The 16,190-nt window shown below is 39.3% G+C and overlaps 1 protein-coding gene across 2 annotated transcripts in view; it reads left to right on the forward strand.

The window, feature by feature from the left end:
* Positions 1-13,991, forward strand: part of LOC135482044 (proline-rich protein 5-like) — a 40,286-nt gene extending 26,295 nt beyond the window's left edge. For both annotated transcript variants that reach the window (XM_064761870.1, XM_064761871.1), the window contains exons 5-10: positions 3,490-3,547; positions 7,945-8,036; positions 8,303-8,378; positions 9,015-9,079; positions 9,396-9,552; positions 10,314-13,991. In XM_064761870.1, the coding sequence (XP_064617940.1) occupies positions 3,490-3,547; positions 7,945-8,036; positions 8,303-8,378; positions 9,015-9,079; positions 9,396-9,552; positions 10,314-10,513 (648 nt within the window). In that variant the 3' untranslated portion in view covers positions 10,514-13,991. The remainder of the gene's footprint in view (positions 1-3,489; positions 3,548-7,944; positions 8,037-8,302; positions 8,379-9,014; positions 9,080-9,395; positions 9,553-10,313) is intronic.
* Positions 13,992-16,190: the final 2,199 nt, after the last annotated feature.

Genomic DNA, 16,190 nt, shown 5'->3' on the forward strand with positions numbered 1-16,190 from the left:
TTGTGCTGCGTATAAAAATTGTCGATTAGCAGTCTTTCAAACACGAAACTTGGGCAGGTAGTTCGTCATGTTTGTCTACTTATTGCATATTTAATGCCATACTCACTTTTCGTACTACCTGCCCGGATGGCACAGTTGGTAGAGCGTTGGAACAGTTGGCTTACCTACCTTCGGTAAGACGTCTCAGTGAAAGAGCACTAGATAAGAGAGCGGTGAAATCCGTCCTGCAACAAGGAGGCACATTGTCGATTAGCAGTCTTTCAAACACGAAACTTGGGCAGGTAGTTCGTCATGTTTGTCTACTTATTGCATATTTAATGCCATACTCACTTTTCGTACTACCTGCCCCGATGGCACAGTTGGTAGAGCGTTGGAACAGTTGGCTTACCTACCTTCGGTAAGACGTCTCAGTGAAAGAGCACTAGATTAGAGAGCGGTGGGAATCCGTCCTGCAACAAGGAGGCACATTACATGCGCTCTAAGGATTCCTTCGTCGTCATATGACTGAAAAATTGTTAAGTACGACGTCAAACCCAAATCACTCACTCACTAACTAACTCGCTTCTACAACAGTTATCAAGAATATGCCTGTTTAATTGGCTGATGTTTGAGCAACCTTAGGCCTTAATATAGGAATTTTGGGTTAGGACTCTATTGGCGTTAAAGGTAAAATCAGTCCTACTGTGTCTTGACTGGTGAAAAATGTTAGGCAACGTTTTTTTCATATTAATTTACCGATCACATGTTTCACTGTGTTCCAGAGTCATAATTGACACCTGTGTCCAAAAAGGTTCAGCTCCTCGTTTTGTCTATATTACTTTTTGTGAAACTTAATACTTTTTAACATGTAGATGTAATTCGAACTCAAAACTCCCTCAGGTAAATGAGAATAATGCGACCGAAAATCCTGTGCATGTTGAGCGCGTAGTAGATACAGTTGTTCACATGCGACAAGTTGAGTATTGGATGGCATGAAGCATGTTCACGCGGCTTATACAATATTGTGTATCAGTTATAACATCGTACATGCCAGCTGACAGCTTTTGACCGATCAGAAGTTTTAAAAATGAGATGGTATAGATTTGTTCATTATGGTAAAGGATGGTTATATGCGTGTACATTCCGACCATTTTTCTTATGCATGAGGACCTTTGTTACTGTTTTATTATGAAACATGCTGCACGTGTACATGTCTGTCGTTATTATGCAAGTAAAATCATACCTGTTGTGTGCCGTCGTGGTACACGTAAAATTATACCGTTACCACACATATATAGCTTCTGTCATACAGGTACCCCTGTGTCGCTGCCACACGTGTATATTCTGTTATACACGTAAGACTATGTCGCTGCCACACGTGTATATTCTGTTATACACGTTAAAATATATGAAGGTGCTATACAATATATGTAGCCGTTAGATTGGTAAAACGGTGTTAACGTTATACATGTATGACGTTAAATGTATCTTATTTTTGACGTGTTTTTGCCTCATCGTGTGCTTGAAACTTCTATTTAATAAAGATTGGCGAGTTAGCTTTTTATCCCTACACGCAGCTGTTTGCTTTTTGAATTTTCTGTGTTCGTAAACAATGCTTTGTGAGACATAACTCTGGCCAATGTTAGTGACATTCGTCGCATGATGTAACATTACATTTTCAAAACACGCTGAATAAAAAGAATTTAGTCCGTTTTAGATTTATGTAAATGTCTTGTTTTGCTGTACACTTTGATTTACGTGGACAATTTATGATTTTTTCAGGAAGTGAAAGGCTTCGACATACTCAATTTGAGTAACTCATGTAGGGCTTTTTCTTCTTTATAGAGGATGTAATATGGACATGCGAATGCACAATGTTCTTTCAGCTGATTTATATTATCTGTTCATGCCGGCCATTATACCCGATGTTTATCACAGTAAGAGTTCCAAAAATGCCAGACAGAACGGGAAGAAATCCTTAATGTGCCATGTAGCCCGTATTGTGGTAAAATCCCAGGGGTGTAATCGTGCCTTGTTTTCTGTCGTGTTGTCCGCAGGCTGCTATGATGTAGTGGTGTGTGAAAACATCAGTGGAGATGTCTTTTAACCAGTGATGTCTCTTGCCTGTAGATATGGGTGTTAAAAGCTGAATTTAACTGAAGACACGCATTAATTTAAATGTATTGGTGAACTATAGAATACCAAGGACCGTATGTGTGTGTTCGCATGGTAAAGCCAAGATCTCCTGCCACGTGCATTTCTTCGGGGAATTCTTGTTGTGCCGTTAGTTGAATTTCGTCTTTTTTGAGTATTGTTAAATCTCGAATGAAGACAGTTACAGCTTCATTCACTATTTCACTTGGTGCATGATTAAGGCAAAACTCAGGTGTTTTCTTTTGTACTGATATTGCGTATTAGGCCAGTGATGTATTGCTAAAATTTCCAGTCTGCTAAGCAATACATTAGATGGTTAGTTTCCTATTTAGAGTTCCCGACCTGAAGTCATGAGATAATCCCGCAACATTCGTGAGTTCCTGTGTTCCATTCCCATGGCCATTAAGTAGTTACAAATCCACCACTGACCTGATTGTTAGATTTCTTTCTGGTGTGAAAGTTTCTGTTTTTCTGCGTAGTGTTAAGCTACTGTTACATCCGTAAATTTTTTTTGCCGGCGTTTATATATCTGTCTGTTTGTCTGTCAGCACTTTTGAGGGAAAATGAAAGGGGCCAAGTACCAAGCCGTTACACTAGTGGTGATTCGGATCTGCATTCAGATTCCCGCGGGGGCATTTTTTAAAGGACTCTTTACCGTCGCCAGATACGACAGGGATGCATGTTTTTCTATATCTTGTGTTACTGCCTAGCAGCGTGTTGTTCCACTGCAAGACCTAATTTTGCAGTCGAGAGCGGTCGCGATGTAGTGAGGGAATTTGTACATTTTGCTCTGATGGAGGTTTACGCTCTCAGAATGCCTTGTGGATTATTTATTCGATTGTTTATTTTATCTAATTGATTTATTTTATTACTTAGCAATAATCAGTAATTCTTCTCTAACACGATGATTGCCTTTTCTTATGGGTGGAGGAACCAATGAAGTTATTTTTCATTATAAACAGTGCAACAAAAGTAAGTTTTCCCCAAAACGTTGTTTGATATCTCCCTTGATATGTACCAGATCGCAATGAATGAGTTGTGCGCTAATGGGCATGCGCAAACAGAAAATCGGTCGATTTTGAAAATTTCATAAAAGGAGTCAAAAATTTTTATGAAATTTTCAAAATCGACCTATTTTCAGTTTGCGCATGCCCATCAGCGCACAAGTGCACCTGCACGTTAATCCTTGATATATCACGTCCGCCGGATTACTGGGATAGTGTGTGTTGAATTTCATTGCCATCTGGTACATACCACAGGAGATATCAAACAACGTTTTGGGGGGAACTTACTTTTGTTGCAGTGTATGTTTGGATACGGTTTATATAACAAGGTTCTTGTGTTTTATGTGAACAGGAAAAGTTGTTGCGGAAAGGAATGGTGATTTTGCGGGAGTCAATGAAGAACCAAACAGGTTGGTATTTTCTTAGGTCACAAAAAAGGGCTTATGGCTTCGATGATGCAGAGGTCGTTGTGGCGAAACTGAAGGCAGTAATCCACAAGGATTACCCGTAATTACATGCCACATGTCTGATTTTGTGTAAAATACCTTCCTTCTAGTGAAAGTAAACGGGACGGTAGCTAAGTGAGTAGTATGCATGCGTGGCTCAAAGAACGAGGCACACGTGCTGCTGTTCATTCAGACCTGTTTGCTCTGCTCCTCTCTGCTCTCATTGCGCGCATAGACATTAGTGACCGAGAGTTCTTTGCTTTTAACACATAAATACATGTGCACTGACCCTCATTGATATGATGTGACATGTGACCGTATCATTCATAGATCTGACAAGTTGATATGTACATAGTCCTCACACCAAAGTGATTAACTTTTAAGCTGTATGAAAAACGTAGACGTGATACTACCTATACGATAATTAAAGTCCCCAAAGTCCCCAAAGAATTATTTCGCATATCGATTTTTTCCTCAGGCAGTCTGTCATACTAACAGTAAATGTTAATGAAATATACGTTAATGACCAACATACCTTTATTCTACAAGGAGCTTTTAGCACATTCCCTATTCCTGTATGTGCTGATTAGATAGTCATTATGGATAAGGTGAAGCCATTTATATAAATCAGATATCAGAAACCAGATTTATATCGAGAACGTGGGGCTTATTTCTGCCTGTATACAGCCCGACACTAAACCACTATGATAGCCCTGTTCTATACCGAACGGAAGCCCGGTTCCATGCCAAAAGGCGATCACATTACCCGCTTTGTTAGCCCGTTTCCTCTCTGAAACAAGTTGCATTACCCGCTTTGACAGCCCGGTTCCAAGCTGAAAATAGGTCGCATTACCCGTTTTGAGAGAACTTTTAAAAGCTGAAAACAGGTCATATTGCCCGATGTGATAAAGGGGTTTGACAGCACGGTTGTAAGCTGTTAATGCGTGACGTTATCGCCTGTTACACCGCTATCCCAACCTTATTCCGAGCTACATATCGGAAAGTTTACCACCTGTTCCTACACATTGCTGATGATAAACATTTCATTGGCTTCATAGTTTATTTGTTCTTGGGTTTACATTATTTCTAGGTCATTTTGTCTCCTTGTATATTTCTACCGTGATACCATTAGGTATATAGCGAGAATCGAACATTCCTTGTACTCCCCCGCTGTTTGCTGACTATACAAGTCAGTAAACTGTTGACGTTGATGACGCTGTTTTTCTGCTGATCTATTTGACCTTCACGGAAAAAAACCCCAAACAAAACAAGAAACCACATGCCAATGTCTAAAAGTGCATAATTTGGGATTACCAATAGTGACATAGGGAGAGAGTTGTGTTTTTCTTGTCATGGCTGGATCATAGGTCAGTTAATCACGAATCTGTGTTAATTGTACGTTAATTATACGCAAAAAGCTTATGTAAAAAGACGCTGACGTCACTGTCTAACATCACTCATTCATGGCTTTGGCTCATTACAGACTGGATCTGGATTAAGTATCGGATAAAATAACGGAATAGCCTAAATGAAAAGATCGTGCACATGGCTTCAACCTTATCTGGGGCGTACAGATTTTATGGTTGTCTGGTCGTTTGTAATAAAGCAGAGAGGATGCTCAACCGGCGGAGATAATATCTCTATCGGTTAGTTTGTTTTCGTGTGCCATGTCAGTTTGGAGATAGATTGCTTGTGCGATTATTAATAACAAAGTGCTGGCTTTGCAAATCCTGCTTTATGGAGGGACGTGGAAGTTTACACGTTGTGGCCTATACAAGCTGTTAGAAGCGTGTTTACTGTTACATCCTCTCTATGCACTGTGCTGGGTATTTATCAGCGTGGCATGCCGTTTAACTAAATCAACTGTTGCAGATAAGAGATGCGGGATAAGAGATGCGGGATGAAGCTTTACGCGGTGCAAATTCTTAATAAACTCCCAAGCGTAGGGCGAGAGTTCAAATCCAGTTCTCGCAGATTTGGTTGCGGTATAAGCTCAGAGGGGTTAGTCAGATGCCTGATTGTACCCGGATTGTCCTTGACTCATTCACCCATAAACTCTGTCAAGGTCATATACATCAAATATTCTTGGAAACGCCGTTAAGCCTCCATTAATCAGCCTAAATATAAACGGTTTCACTGGGCGGGTGGTAAAGCTTTAGATTTTGCTCAATAGTTTAATTTTCAGGCCCTCGTGCAAACTTTAACAAAACTTGGACTAACAAATTTCCCCTACCTATTTGGAATATGACCTTGTCTAGATTAAAACTCAGTGAATTCAAGAGAAACGTTAATAGAGACTGATTTACAGTATTTTGAGTTAATTGAACCCGTTTCTCAAAGCAGTTGTTGGTTATGTTAATCGTAACTACCTTGAATGCTTATGCTAAAGGCATACGTTACCACAATAGTTTCAGCTAACATAGCCTTAAAGCAACGCTTTTGTTAACTTTACTGATGTTCAAAATTCTGTAACTTCGTGTGCTGTTTGACCATAATTCACCGCTGCGGAAATACTTTTCTCTGAAAAACAGGGGTTTTTTTGTGAAAAACAATACTAATGATTATAGTTGTGAAAAAAAGTAATTTCCAATGTATACAATAATGATATCTGTATAATGAGTTACTGATACAGTTTTATCGTTTTAAGTGAAATAATCGAATTGGATTACACCCTTTTCTGTTTATCTTGTAAACTGGCAGAAAGTCCTCAAGAATGTGTCTTCATCCGCTTTATAACAAAGGTGTTCTTGGGTCAAAGCTGCTTAAATTGTTTGACTGGTTTGGGCTCGCATAGATTTCAATACCAGGTCCGATGGAACTTTTTCAAAATTGTGGCTTTCCAGTACACCAGAGGCAAAAATACCTTCGTGTCCCTCAGTAATAGAAATGTACCCGATCCTACAACCACCACCCTGGCCGCTTCTTCCCTGCGCCCATCACACAGCCTCTGTTGAAATTGAATTTATTTGGTCTCAAACCCCCCAGCCACCACTTAATCAAATACGTTCTATAAAATTTCATATATGTAAAGAAAAGATGAATTATATTTTTTGCAGCTGTCGATTCAGTTACGGAGATTTCAATTTCGATCTATACTGTGGTGATATCAACAAATCGATATTGGCTGTAGGGAAAACGTGGAGTTTGTGGACGGGGGATTTCCTCTAAACATTCAGTATTTATGGAATTTATATTTATGATTTCAAAATTACAATGTTCCAAAGTATGCAAACTAGTGTTTGTTTACAATCAGCATGATCTCTGTTGAACGTTCCAGTGCATCCGATAGCGATTCGACGAACATACCGATAGAGTAGTCTCCCCTTCTTCGCATCGCATAACAAATAATGTTCTAACAGCAGAAAAACAGACTTGTTCTTTTGTGGCAATGTAGTGTCATTCTGTGTGCTGACAACTCTTACCATGTACACAGGGTGATAATACCGTGATTGTTTCTTCGTGGATACATACTGGGACATTCTTATGTCCGACAAGCTAATGCGCGCTATCCACACAGATTCATGAAACTTTAATCAGCTGTCCACTGGTACTACGGCGGACATGTCTGTGGAAACCCGTGTCTTTATAAATGCGAGATTAGTAAACTTGTTTAGCTGCAAATACACAAAGTACCACCTTTTTTCGGAGTACTTCGCTGTGCTGTCAAATTATGCTAAAATTTCAACCGTGGAAGCGTCTATTTAGACATATAAAGGCATATTCATTCACACATATACACGAGCAGTGAGAATAAAACCCTTACAGGCAAATTCCCAAGAACCCGGATTTCACCGGTCACGCGAGACCCTTTGTCAACTACGCACCACACTGTCGTCTCTGCTCTGGTTTTACTCTTCATTCTGCAGGATGTCTTTTATTGTTAACCAAGGTGTTAACCATTCATGTTTTGGTTTTTGTTTTCATATCTCAGCAAACTGCATCTTGTGTTACTGGTGGCATTTATAGTTTGTTTCATATCGCTTTAATCTGTAAGGGAAGGGTAGGGTGGGGGGATGAATGAATGATTATGGGTTAACGCCGGTAAGGGGTGGGGGAGCGGGGCTCTCTTTTGCCGAGAAGGTTACGGTTCCAGCGTGGCGCTTTGAGCCAAGATTCTCTCACAAATTCAGTCGCTGTGAGTTCAAGTCCAACTCATTCTGGCTTCCCCTCCGGCCATATGTAGGAAGGTCTCGCATCAACCCCCTGATGGTGGTGGGTTTCCTACAGGCTCTACCGGGTTTCCTTAAACCATAATGTTGGCCACCGCCTTTTAAGTGAAATATTTTTGAGTACGGCATAAATTACCAATCAAACAAATAAGTAATAAATTTAGACTGTAAGTACTGTATCTTGTGTTACAGGAGCAAGTCTGCTTGAGAAACTGGGACAACAGTGGAGTCATTTCTACACGGTGATCCTGCCGCTGCTTCAGGCCATCCTCTATCCGCTACCAGTAAGAACAGCTTTTCAGAAAACACACCATATATATATATATATACACAAGAGAATAGTATCGATGGTTTACGTAGATATGATAACTGTGGTTAGGCGTTTTGCCCCGGAGTAATAAGGTTCTTCATTTATCATGATATGGAGGTATTTTGTTTTTCAAGTTTGTATGTTACGCTAAAATTCTGTGGTGTAATAGAATGAATGCTCAATTTACTGCGATCATAGCTCTAAGAAACCAACATTCACCATGATCATTTTTTACTTCAGGAGATGGATTTGCCTATTCGTGAAACTTGCCTGGTAGAATTTCGAGACACAGTCGTTTTAAAAATAAACCTCATGGGTAAGTAGAGTTTTGCTGGTATTGGTAATGTCTTGTTCAACGTTTTGTGGAGAGTGAGGAGGTGGTTGTTAGAAAGTGTTGTGGACGTTGTGAAACCTTCATTTCTTTACAAAAGTTACGTGTTTAAATACTCCTGAAAAATGACGATGGGCATTGTAGTTCATGCTGTATTTGGTTTCATTAAGTTTAAGCATTTGTCTCAATTTTCCGCAGCTCTTGAACACTAAATAGTTGATTGAAGTTTGCCATTTAAGCATTGAGTTTCCGTGAATATCTAAGTAATGGTTAAGAGCCATGGCGACGTAATGCCTACATGCACATTGCTGGTTGCCATGGTGGTCACGTGCTCGTAAGGTTAAGAAGGCTTTGGATAAGTTGGCCTTGAGGGTATGTTTCTCTAACAAGATCTCTTGGCTAAATGTAGCCTGAGTCTGATGATTTAGTGTATAATTACTACATGCAAAGTATTGACGACATGATGTTTAGACTAATTTGAAAACGACGTTAGACGTGGCAGTGGATGAAATCCACATAACTCACTTCATTAATAAGAAAATTTAAAATTTACATACACTTTGCTTAGTGTGAAATTTTACTTTTTGTGAAAGTTCAGACTGTAATATTTCGTTTTTCCAGAGAGTTTGGAATTCCCTGACGTTGAGGTTTCTCCCCTTATAGAACAGATGTTACTCGTATTACAGGTATGTGTCAGTTATCGAAATGGTACAGATGTCAGATAAATTTTGCCGAATCTCATGAAAAGTACAGAAGAGCTTTTATTTCTGGGTATGCTCTTCATGTAAAGCTGTTTGATTACAGAGATGGTTCATTACTCCCAGGCTGAGGAAAACTCCTGATGTGGATGACACAGGTACATGTAGGCCTATATCCTAATCATTGACCACAGCTATTGGTCATCAATACTGATTGGTACAAGAATATAAATTGAGAGCTTAATATCTTAGTTTCTTGATACACCCAACAGAGTTGCTAAACCTTACTGTCTCTGTTTTGCAGAGTGTCAGGGATACAGATCCACCAAACAAGAATTACCTTCGCTTAGAGAAGTTAGTAGCCAGAGTTGTCGTCCCTTATTTAGGCCACCGGGGATTATATGAGGGACAGTCCGAACCGGAAATTGCCTCGTTATTTGCCTCATCGGGCAAAGATACAGGTAACGACTATTTCCTGGATTATAAATTTAAAAGTAATAGTGTTTTTAAATGAAGCCATATTTTTATAACATTATAACATTAGGGCTAACCTCAAAATGATAAGGCTTGTAAAAATCCATGTCTGATATATCAAAAGGAGAAATTAGCCAGTCGTGTGGGATATATATCACTCGTGAAAGGCGTTTCAAATGTTTTAATGGTCCAACTAGCGTTACCTGGCGAAATGGGTTGGCTCAGGCTAAGCTGGCATTTCACGAAATAGGTTGCAAGTTGAATCTAGTAACCGACAACAGGGCTCCAGTCTGACGTCAGGAGGTTTGTCAGATAAGTGAAAAGGTGTGGTGTATTCATCTGGGTTCTGTCCGGTTTCTTCGAAGCCGTAAAGTTAGAATACACCTCTACCTACGTTTCAGCGGGTACGTGTGACCATTTGTCAACAGTCACACTGCTGTAGCTGTTCTGGTTTTATTTATTTATTTATTTATTTATTTATTTGATTGGTTGTTTTACGCCATACTCAAGAATAGTTCTCTTATATGACGGCATTATGGTGGGAGGAAAACGGGCAGAGCCCGAGAGAAACCCACGGCCATCCGCAGGTTGCTGATAGACCATCCCACGTACAGGTTCTGGTTTTACCCTCGATGTTGTATATCTTTTATTATGTCGCCCATGTAGAGTCAGGGATTTTTTTTTTGCTTTTCATGGAATTCACACCATTTTCTACGTTATTAACACCTGTCATCACTTTGTTAAACAGATTCCGCTCCAGAACAAAGTAAACCAGATGAAACCACATCTTCCAAGACGTCCAGTTTGAGTTTACCGCGCCATGTATTATTCTCTAGACCCGCTCACCACAGACAAAATAGTGCCATCAGTATTAATATGACTTTAGCTCCTGTGGCGGAGAATGACTTTATGCGACGACACAGCATAGCACTGGAACAAGTGAGCTAGCGGTGTGTAGGGCTAGCTGGCTAGAAGGGACCAATATGACGCCTAGGATCTTTACCGTCCGGAATGTATATGCACATATCAGTACGCCAGATTATTCCGTTGGTCTCTGGGTACCAAGATTTCCTGAGCCGATAATCGAGTGAGTCGTGCCTATGGATGGATGAATATCATTCTGCTGGTAGATATCACTACTAAGTTTGTTTTCTGTGGATTTCTATACCAAATACTTTGACTATTCCATGTGTTTCAGCATACTGCTTACGTATTGTTGTTACTTCTGTTGCCTTGAATAGACAGTTCTGTATCAAGGTAATGGAAAAATTACCATGTACCGCTGTCAACCATTTCTTGCCACTAAGACAAGCTCTGCTCTCGACGGTTAGCTTGCGGAAATGAGTGACTAGTCAAAACCACGACGTCAGAAAATGGATCTAAACAAAATCGCACACTGAAACTTCTGAGCGTATTTTTTTTTGTGAAAAAAATATGTGGGTGAAAACGGAAGAAGGGTGTGCCTTCTGTGGGTTAAAAATTGCATTGTTTGTGACTAAGGTGTCTGAGAACAAAAGTCTAAGAAATTCCAGAAATAAATGTGTTATCCACCATTGTATCCCTGTTTATAGCTATACTTTATTCGGCAATTCTGAATTCGCCTTGCTCACACAACCCATGGGGCCTTGATGATTTTGTGACCGTGAACAGATGACCTGAGGCGTGAGAAGTTTGTATTTTACACATCGGAAAGTTCGTCAGTATCTCACCAAATATTGAACGTCCATGTTTGATCAAATGATTCCTTGTGTTTATAGTTACAACATCCAAAAAAATTCTGTCCACATATTTTTGTGCTTTTTTTAACTTTCAAGAACGTACGTTAAAAAAATGTTCGGGCGTTAATGAGAAATAACTCGAGCTATTAATTTCTCCTTGATTAAGAGTACCTTTAGAATATTTTCTTGTGAATGTTTGTTTTATGTTGAGATTCAGTGCAAATGGCATCAAACGTATATTTTCGTCAGAACTTAATATCAGTTCATTAAATTATATTGGACGCTGATTCCAGACACGGTTGATTTGCGGTAAAGTGATGAACAATATACAGATTTATTTTCAAATTCATTACAGTCTTCATTGCTCATTATGAATATAATCCTCTGAATAGAGAGATCATTCATGTCTGTTAAGGTAAACCGAAATAATTCATTTAGGTGTTTGAGAGCTGACCTAAAGCTTTGAGCTAGATATGAGTACCCTCTTGTGGTATTTATCAATTGACATTAGACCAAAATTGTGTTCATCTTGAAAGTTTAAATGTATCCGTCAGATAAGTATACACATTTACACGAAAATGTGGTCGAGGCACACTTTCAGAAAAAGTACATAGAATGCATATTTTGGCAAAACTCTATTGTATATTTATGTAAGTATAGGAGGGGATGCGAACCTGTTGAGGCATCCGCTAGTACTTGTTTTCGGACCATGAACTTTTACAAGTGAAAATGTTCACTAGGCTGAACATAGCCAAACTGAATACTATATACTACATTCTATTATATTTCACTCGATTTTCAATGGCATGCTTTTCTAACAATTTATTGACGACTGTATTTTGTATTTCACCGGCTACGTGTGACCATTTGCCGGCTATCCCAATGTTGTCGCTGCTCTCTTTTTTCACTCTATGTTGTAGGTCTTAATTATATTGTATTCCTGCATAAACCGGGATTCTGCTTGTCGACTAAGCACCCCCAAGGCCTGGTCCCTTTACATCGTTTAATGTAACTGTATCTTAAATGTAATGACAACACACCATTTTGAGTAATTTTATACCAGTGACGTCTAATAAATTGCAATTAACATTACTGCAACATTTTAATCTTATTCTGCTTAAGCCATGGTGCTACTGGGCGTGTAATTGCTACCATTTATGCATTTACATGAACAGTCAGAATAAAACCCTGGCTGTAGTAAATTGACAAGAGGCCGTATTTCATCGCTTACGTGTGACCATTTGCTAGCCATCACACTGTCGTCGCTGCTCTAATTTTTCTCCCTGTACTGCACGTCTTATTCATTATATTCATTATATTCAAGCCCCAACCCAAACTGTTCACAACCCAAATTTAATCGGTCGATCCTCTTGGGATTTGAACCAACGACCTAAGAGACCCTAGCTTACGCTTCATTCCACGAGGAAGTCCTCGTTGACGATGTCCAGTGTGCTATGTAGCTACCGTATTTAAGCATAAAATAAGACGGATTTTCTTCTCTCGTAAAAATTAGCGATCGTGTTTAGCGCCAGCTGGGACACGAAGTGCGAAATAACTAGTGTAGTATAATAGGACTGATTACCACTGAACAAGACACGTGCTACGTGCGAGAAACATGTGGCCCCCAGGCGATATACACAACATAGGACGTCGACAAGCAAGGCTAGAAACGATATTTCATTGACACTACACTAACAGTGGTGTATTATGGTTGCTTTAGTGTTCATTCGTGGTGGGGATTGGCAATAATTTTGAAAGCTATTTCAAATAGTTTATTTATTTACTTGTTTATTTATTTGAGCGGTGTTCTACATTGGAATTTGGAATAGGCCTACAGTGAAGCAGATCGCTGAGCAACACAGACAGGTGGACAAAATCCAACTCGCCAGTTACATATAATGAACTATTTACAAATATTATCAAGTGTGCCAAAGGTTTTAACTTCGCTAAAAAACTAAGCATCAGTTTATTCACCTTTTAAACAGCAGGTAAAATTATCTGCTGTGCAGTGATCGAAAAGTTAACCTATTTACGCTAGGCGTCTTTTCAGGGCTAAGCTGCTAGTAACAAAAATTTACTCGAATGAAAAGGTTTGAGAAAGTTATGTTATGTGAAAGACCTTTTGCATCGCCAGTACCAATGGCAATGAAAGAGGTTATTTGCGGAATTTGCGGAAATTGGCGTATAAACTTCTAGTTACTTGTCTGTAGTGCTTCACAGTACCGCAAGCTCTGTGTTCTTGGTGTTGTTGTTGTAGACTTGTATACGCCATCAGAATGTAACAGCCAGTTATGATTTATGTACATTTTATACTGTCAGTGTTTATTGAAGGTTTGTTGACATTATTAGTTTGTCTTGGAATAGCAACCGTTAATGTACCACCCCGTACGAGTCTTTATGAGGAAAGAAAAATTCTACTTGGTGTTTAAGAGAGTTAAATAAAGTGTTTATTACATAATACTTTGACATTACGTATATATTTTTTTCAAACATTGTTCATTTCTGAAGACAAAATTGACGTGTGCTGCTGTTATCTCACTAAAATCAAATACTTTTGCGACCAATTCCGATTGCTTTTCATCGTTGATATATTTTTGTAAGCTGAAGACTTTTGAACGGCCTGTACAAAGTGAGTCTAAATGGGAATCAAGGCGTCTCCGTGTGATATTTTCTATCATTGCCTTTTGTTTCGTTAATAAAAGTGTTTTGAAAGCATATTTTGTGTTTTTTTCTATCAGCATGCATATGATATTTTAAATGGACATTTCCGACCTGAGGGACATCTTTCATAACCCTCACAATCAAGTTTTTCGTGACTTGTCAAGCACGTCCACGTATGTGGCGTTTTAACATCGATGACGTCATCTCGGGGGGAGAGGGAGGGGTGAGCTTAGAGAAAAACGATTACTAAGTTGTGTGAAAATGGCTGCAGACTTTGACATAGTATATGTGCACTTGATATCAGACATTCAACTTGTGACCTACTTATGTGTTATACAAACATATTACGCATCAGTTGGGTTAAATCTACAATGACCGTCCGAAACTTGATCTTAAAAACTACACTACACATCATGTAATTAACAATTTATTCACCAACAGTTAGTTGGTGGTAGGGTTCCCCAGGGCTGTGCCCGGTTTCCTCCTAGCTCTGACTGGTTTCCTCCCACCATAATGCTGGCCGCCGTCGTATAAGTGAAATATTCACACTAATCAAATAAAGAAATCAAAATAGTAATTAATTTGATTGGTGTTTAAATTAAATGAAGAAAGAGCACCACGTATCTGGTGAGGAATGGTAGTCCCGTGGAGGTCGCTATCAGGCAAGTTATTTGTGCCGTGTGATAAAAAGACCATATATTGTCATTCACAAAACATATATAGTGTTACTTGATGGTGACAATACCATATAGCAGTGTAGACCTGTGGTTGATCCCATGGTATAACGCTTGGTAAGTTTTTTACACGACATTTTCCATTTGATTACATTATACGCATCACCAGCTGGTAACCTGATGTAATTTTATCGTGGACCCATGAATAATACATTGACCACCTGGTTTATAAAGACGTTAAAATAAATAGTGACATTTCACCCCAACATCATTATAAGACTTTACTCTGTCGGCAAGTCCCCCCAGCGTCAGTCATAAACGAACACATAGTGCACATAAGTATATTATTATCTATTTCTTTCCGAGAGTCGCCTATTTTCAGCTGCCTGTAAAATCAGTCATATTCGCCAGGGAAATTGCCTTTGGCCAGTGACTCGTAAGATCACAAGCTCTACACACTGACATGTTCCACGTCTATGTTATTACAAGGAAAAGGAAGTGAGAACACTTTTTCTAATTCACAGTGTTAAAGTCTATAAGTCCGATTTCGGCAACAAGAACCCCCATAGGCTGACCTCAAAATTATTAAAAAACCAGTAGCATGCTGGATACTGGGCGGAGTTCAACGTGTTTTGACGAAGGGGCGACACCAGTCAGTTCAACTGCTATCGACAACTGTAAACCCTGTTACTGACACTGCTATATTTGAATTTGTTTACATTTCTTAGTATGATATAACCTTATTAAATGAATTTTATTTCATTTCTTGTAGTATATGATCTCACGGCGGTGTGGAATTAGAGATGGATATAAGGAAATTAAAGCCATGTAGTCTAGTTACAGACACAGTGGTGAAGACTGTTTTACTGCATGGAATTTGCTCTCACCGCTTGTTCATGGTGCTATTGTAAAACAAATTACTCTCCACGCCCATTGTCCAGCATGCAACTCGCTTTTGAATAATTATGACGTCACCCGAGGCAATGAGTTCTTGGTGTCGAAACTAAGCTTATGGAGTTTAACATTATGTATTAGAAATATGGATATGGATTAGAAATTAGTAATATGGATGTTCAACATGCCAATGTGTAGAGCTTGTGTTGTTACGTGTCACTGGCTAAAGGCAAATTTGGTAGCAATTACGACTGTCTTTACAGACAGCTGGATATACGCGACTCTCTAAAGCTATAGAACTATAGAAAGAGCGATGGAATTGCTTGTACAGTTTCATACACTATATATCCAAATAAAATTTGTTTGAGGCCTCCGTGGCCGCAGGGGTTTGCACGCCAGCACGGGGCAATGACCTAGATGCCTCTCACCAATGCGGTAGCTGTGAGTTCAAGCCCAGCTCATGCTGCCTTCCTCTGGCCGTAAGTGGGAAGGTCTGGCGGTAGCCTGCAGATGGTCATGGGTTTCTCCTGGGGTCTATCCAGTTTCCTCACACCATAATGCTGACCGCATAGATGAAATATTCTTGAGTACGGCATATAACACCAATCAAATAAATAAGTAATAACAAAAGAAACAAACAAATCGAAGCTCTATTAGTAACTAACGGAAGTACAATAA

This window comes from Liolophura sinensis, chromosome 1 (assembly GCF_032854445.1).
Source record: "Liolophura sinensis isolate JHLJ2023 chromosome 1, CUHK_Ljap_v2, whole genome shotgun sequence".
NCBI classification, from domain to species: domain Eukaryota; kingdom Metazoa; phylum Mollusca; class Polyplacophora; order Chitonida; family Chitonidae; genus Liolophura; species Liolophura sinensis.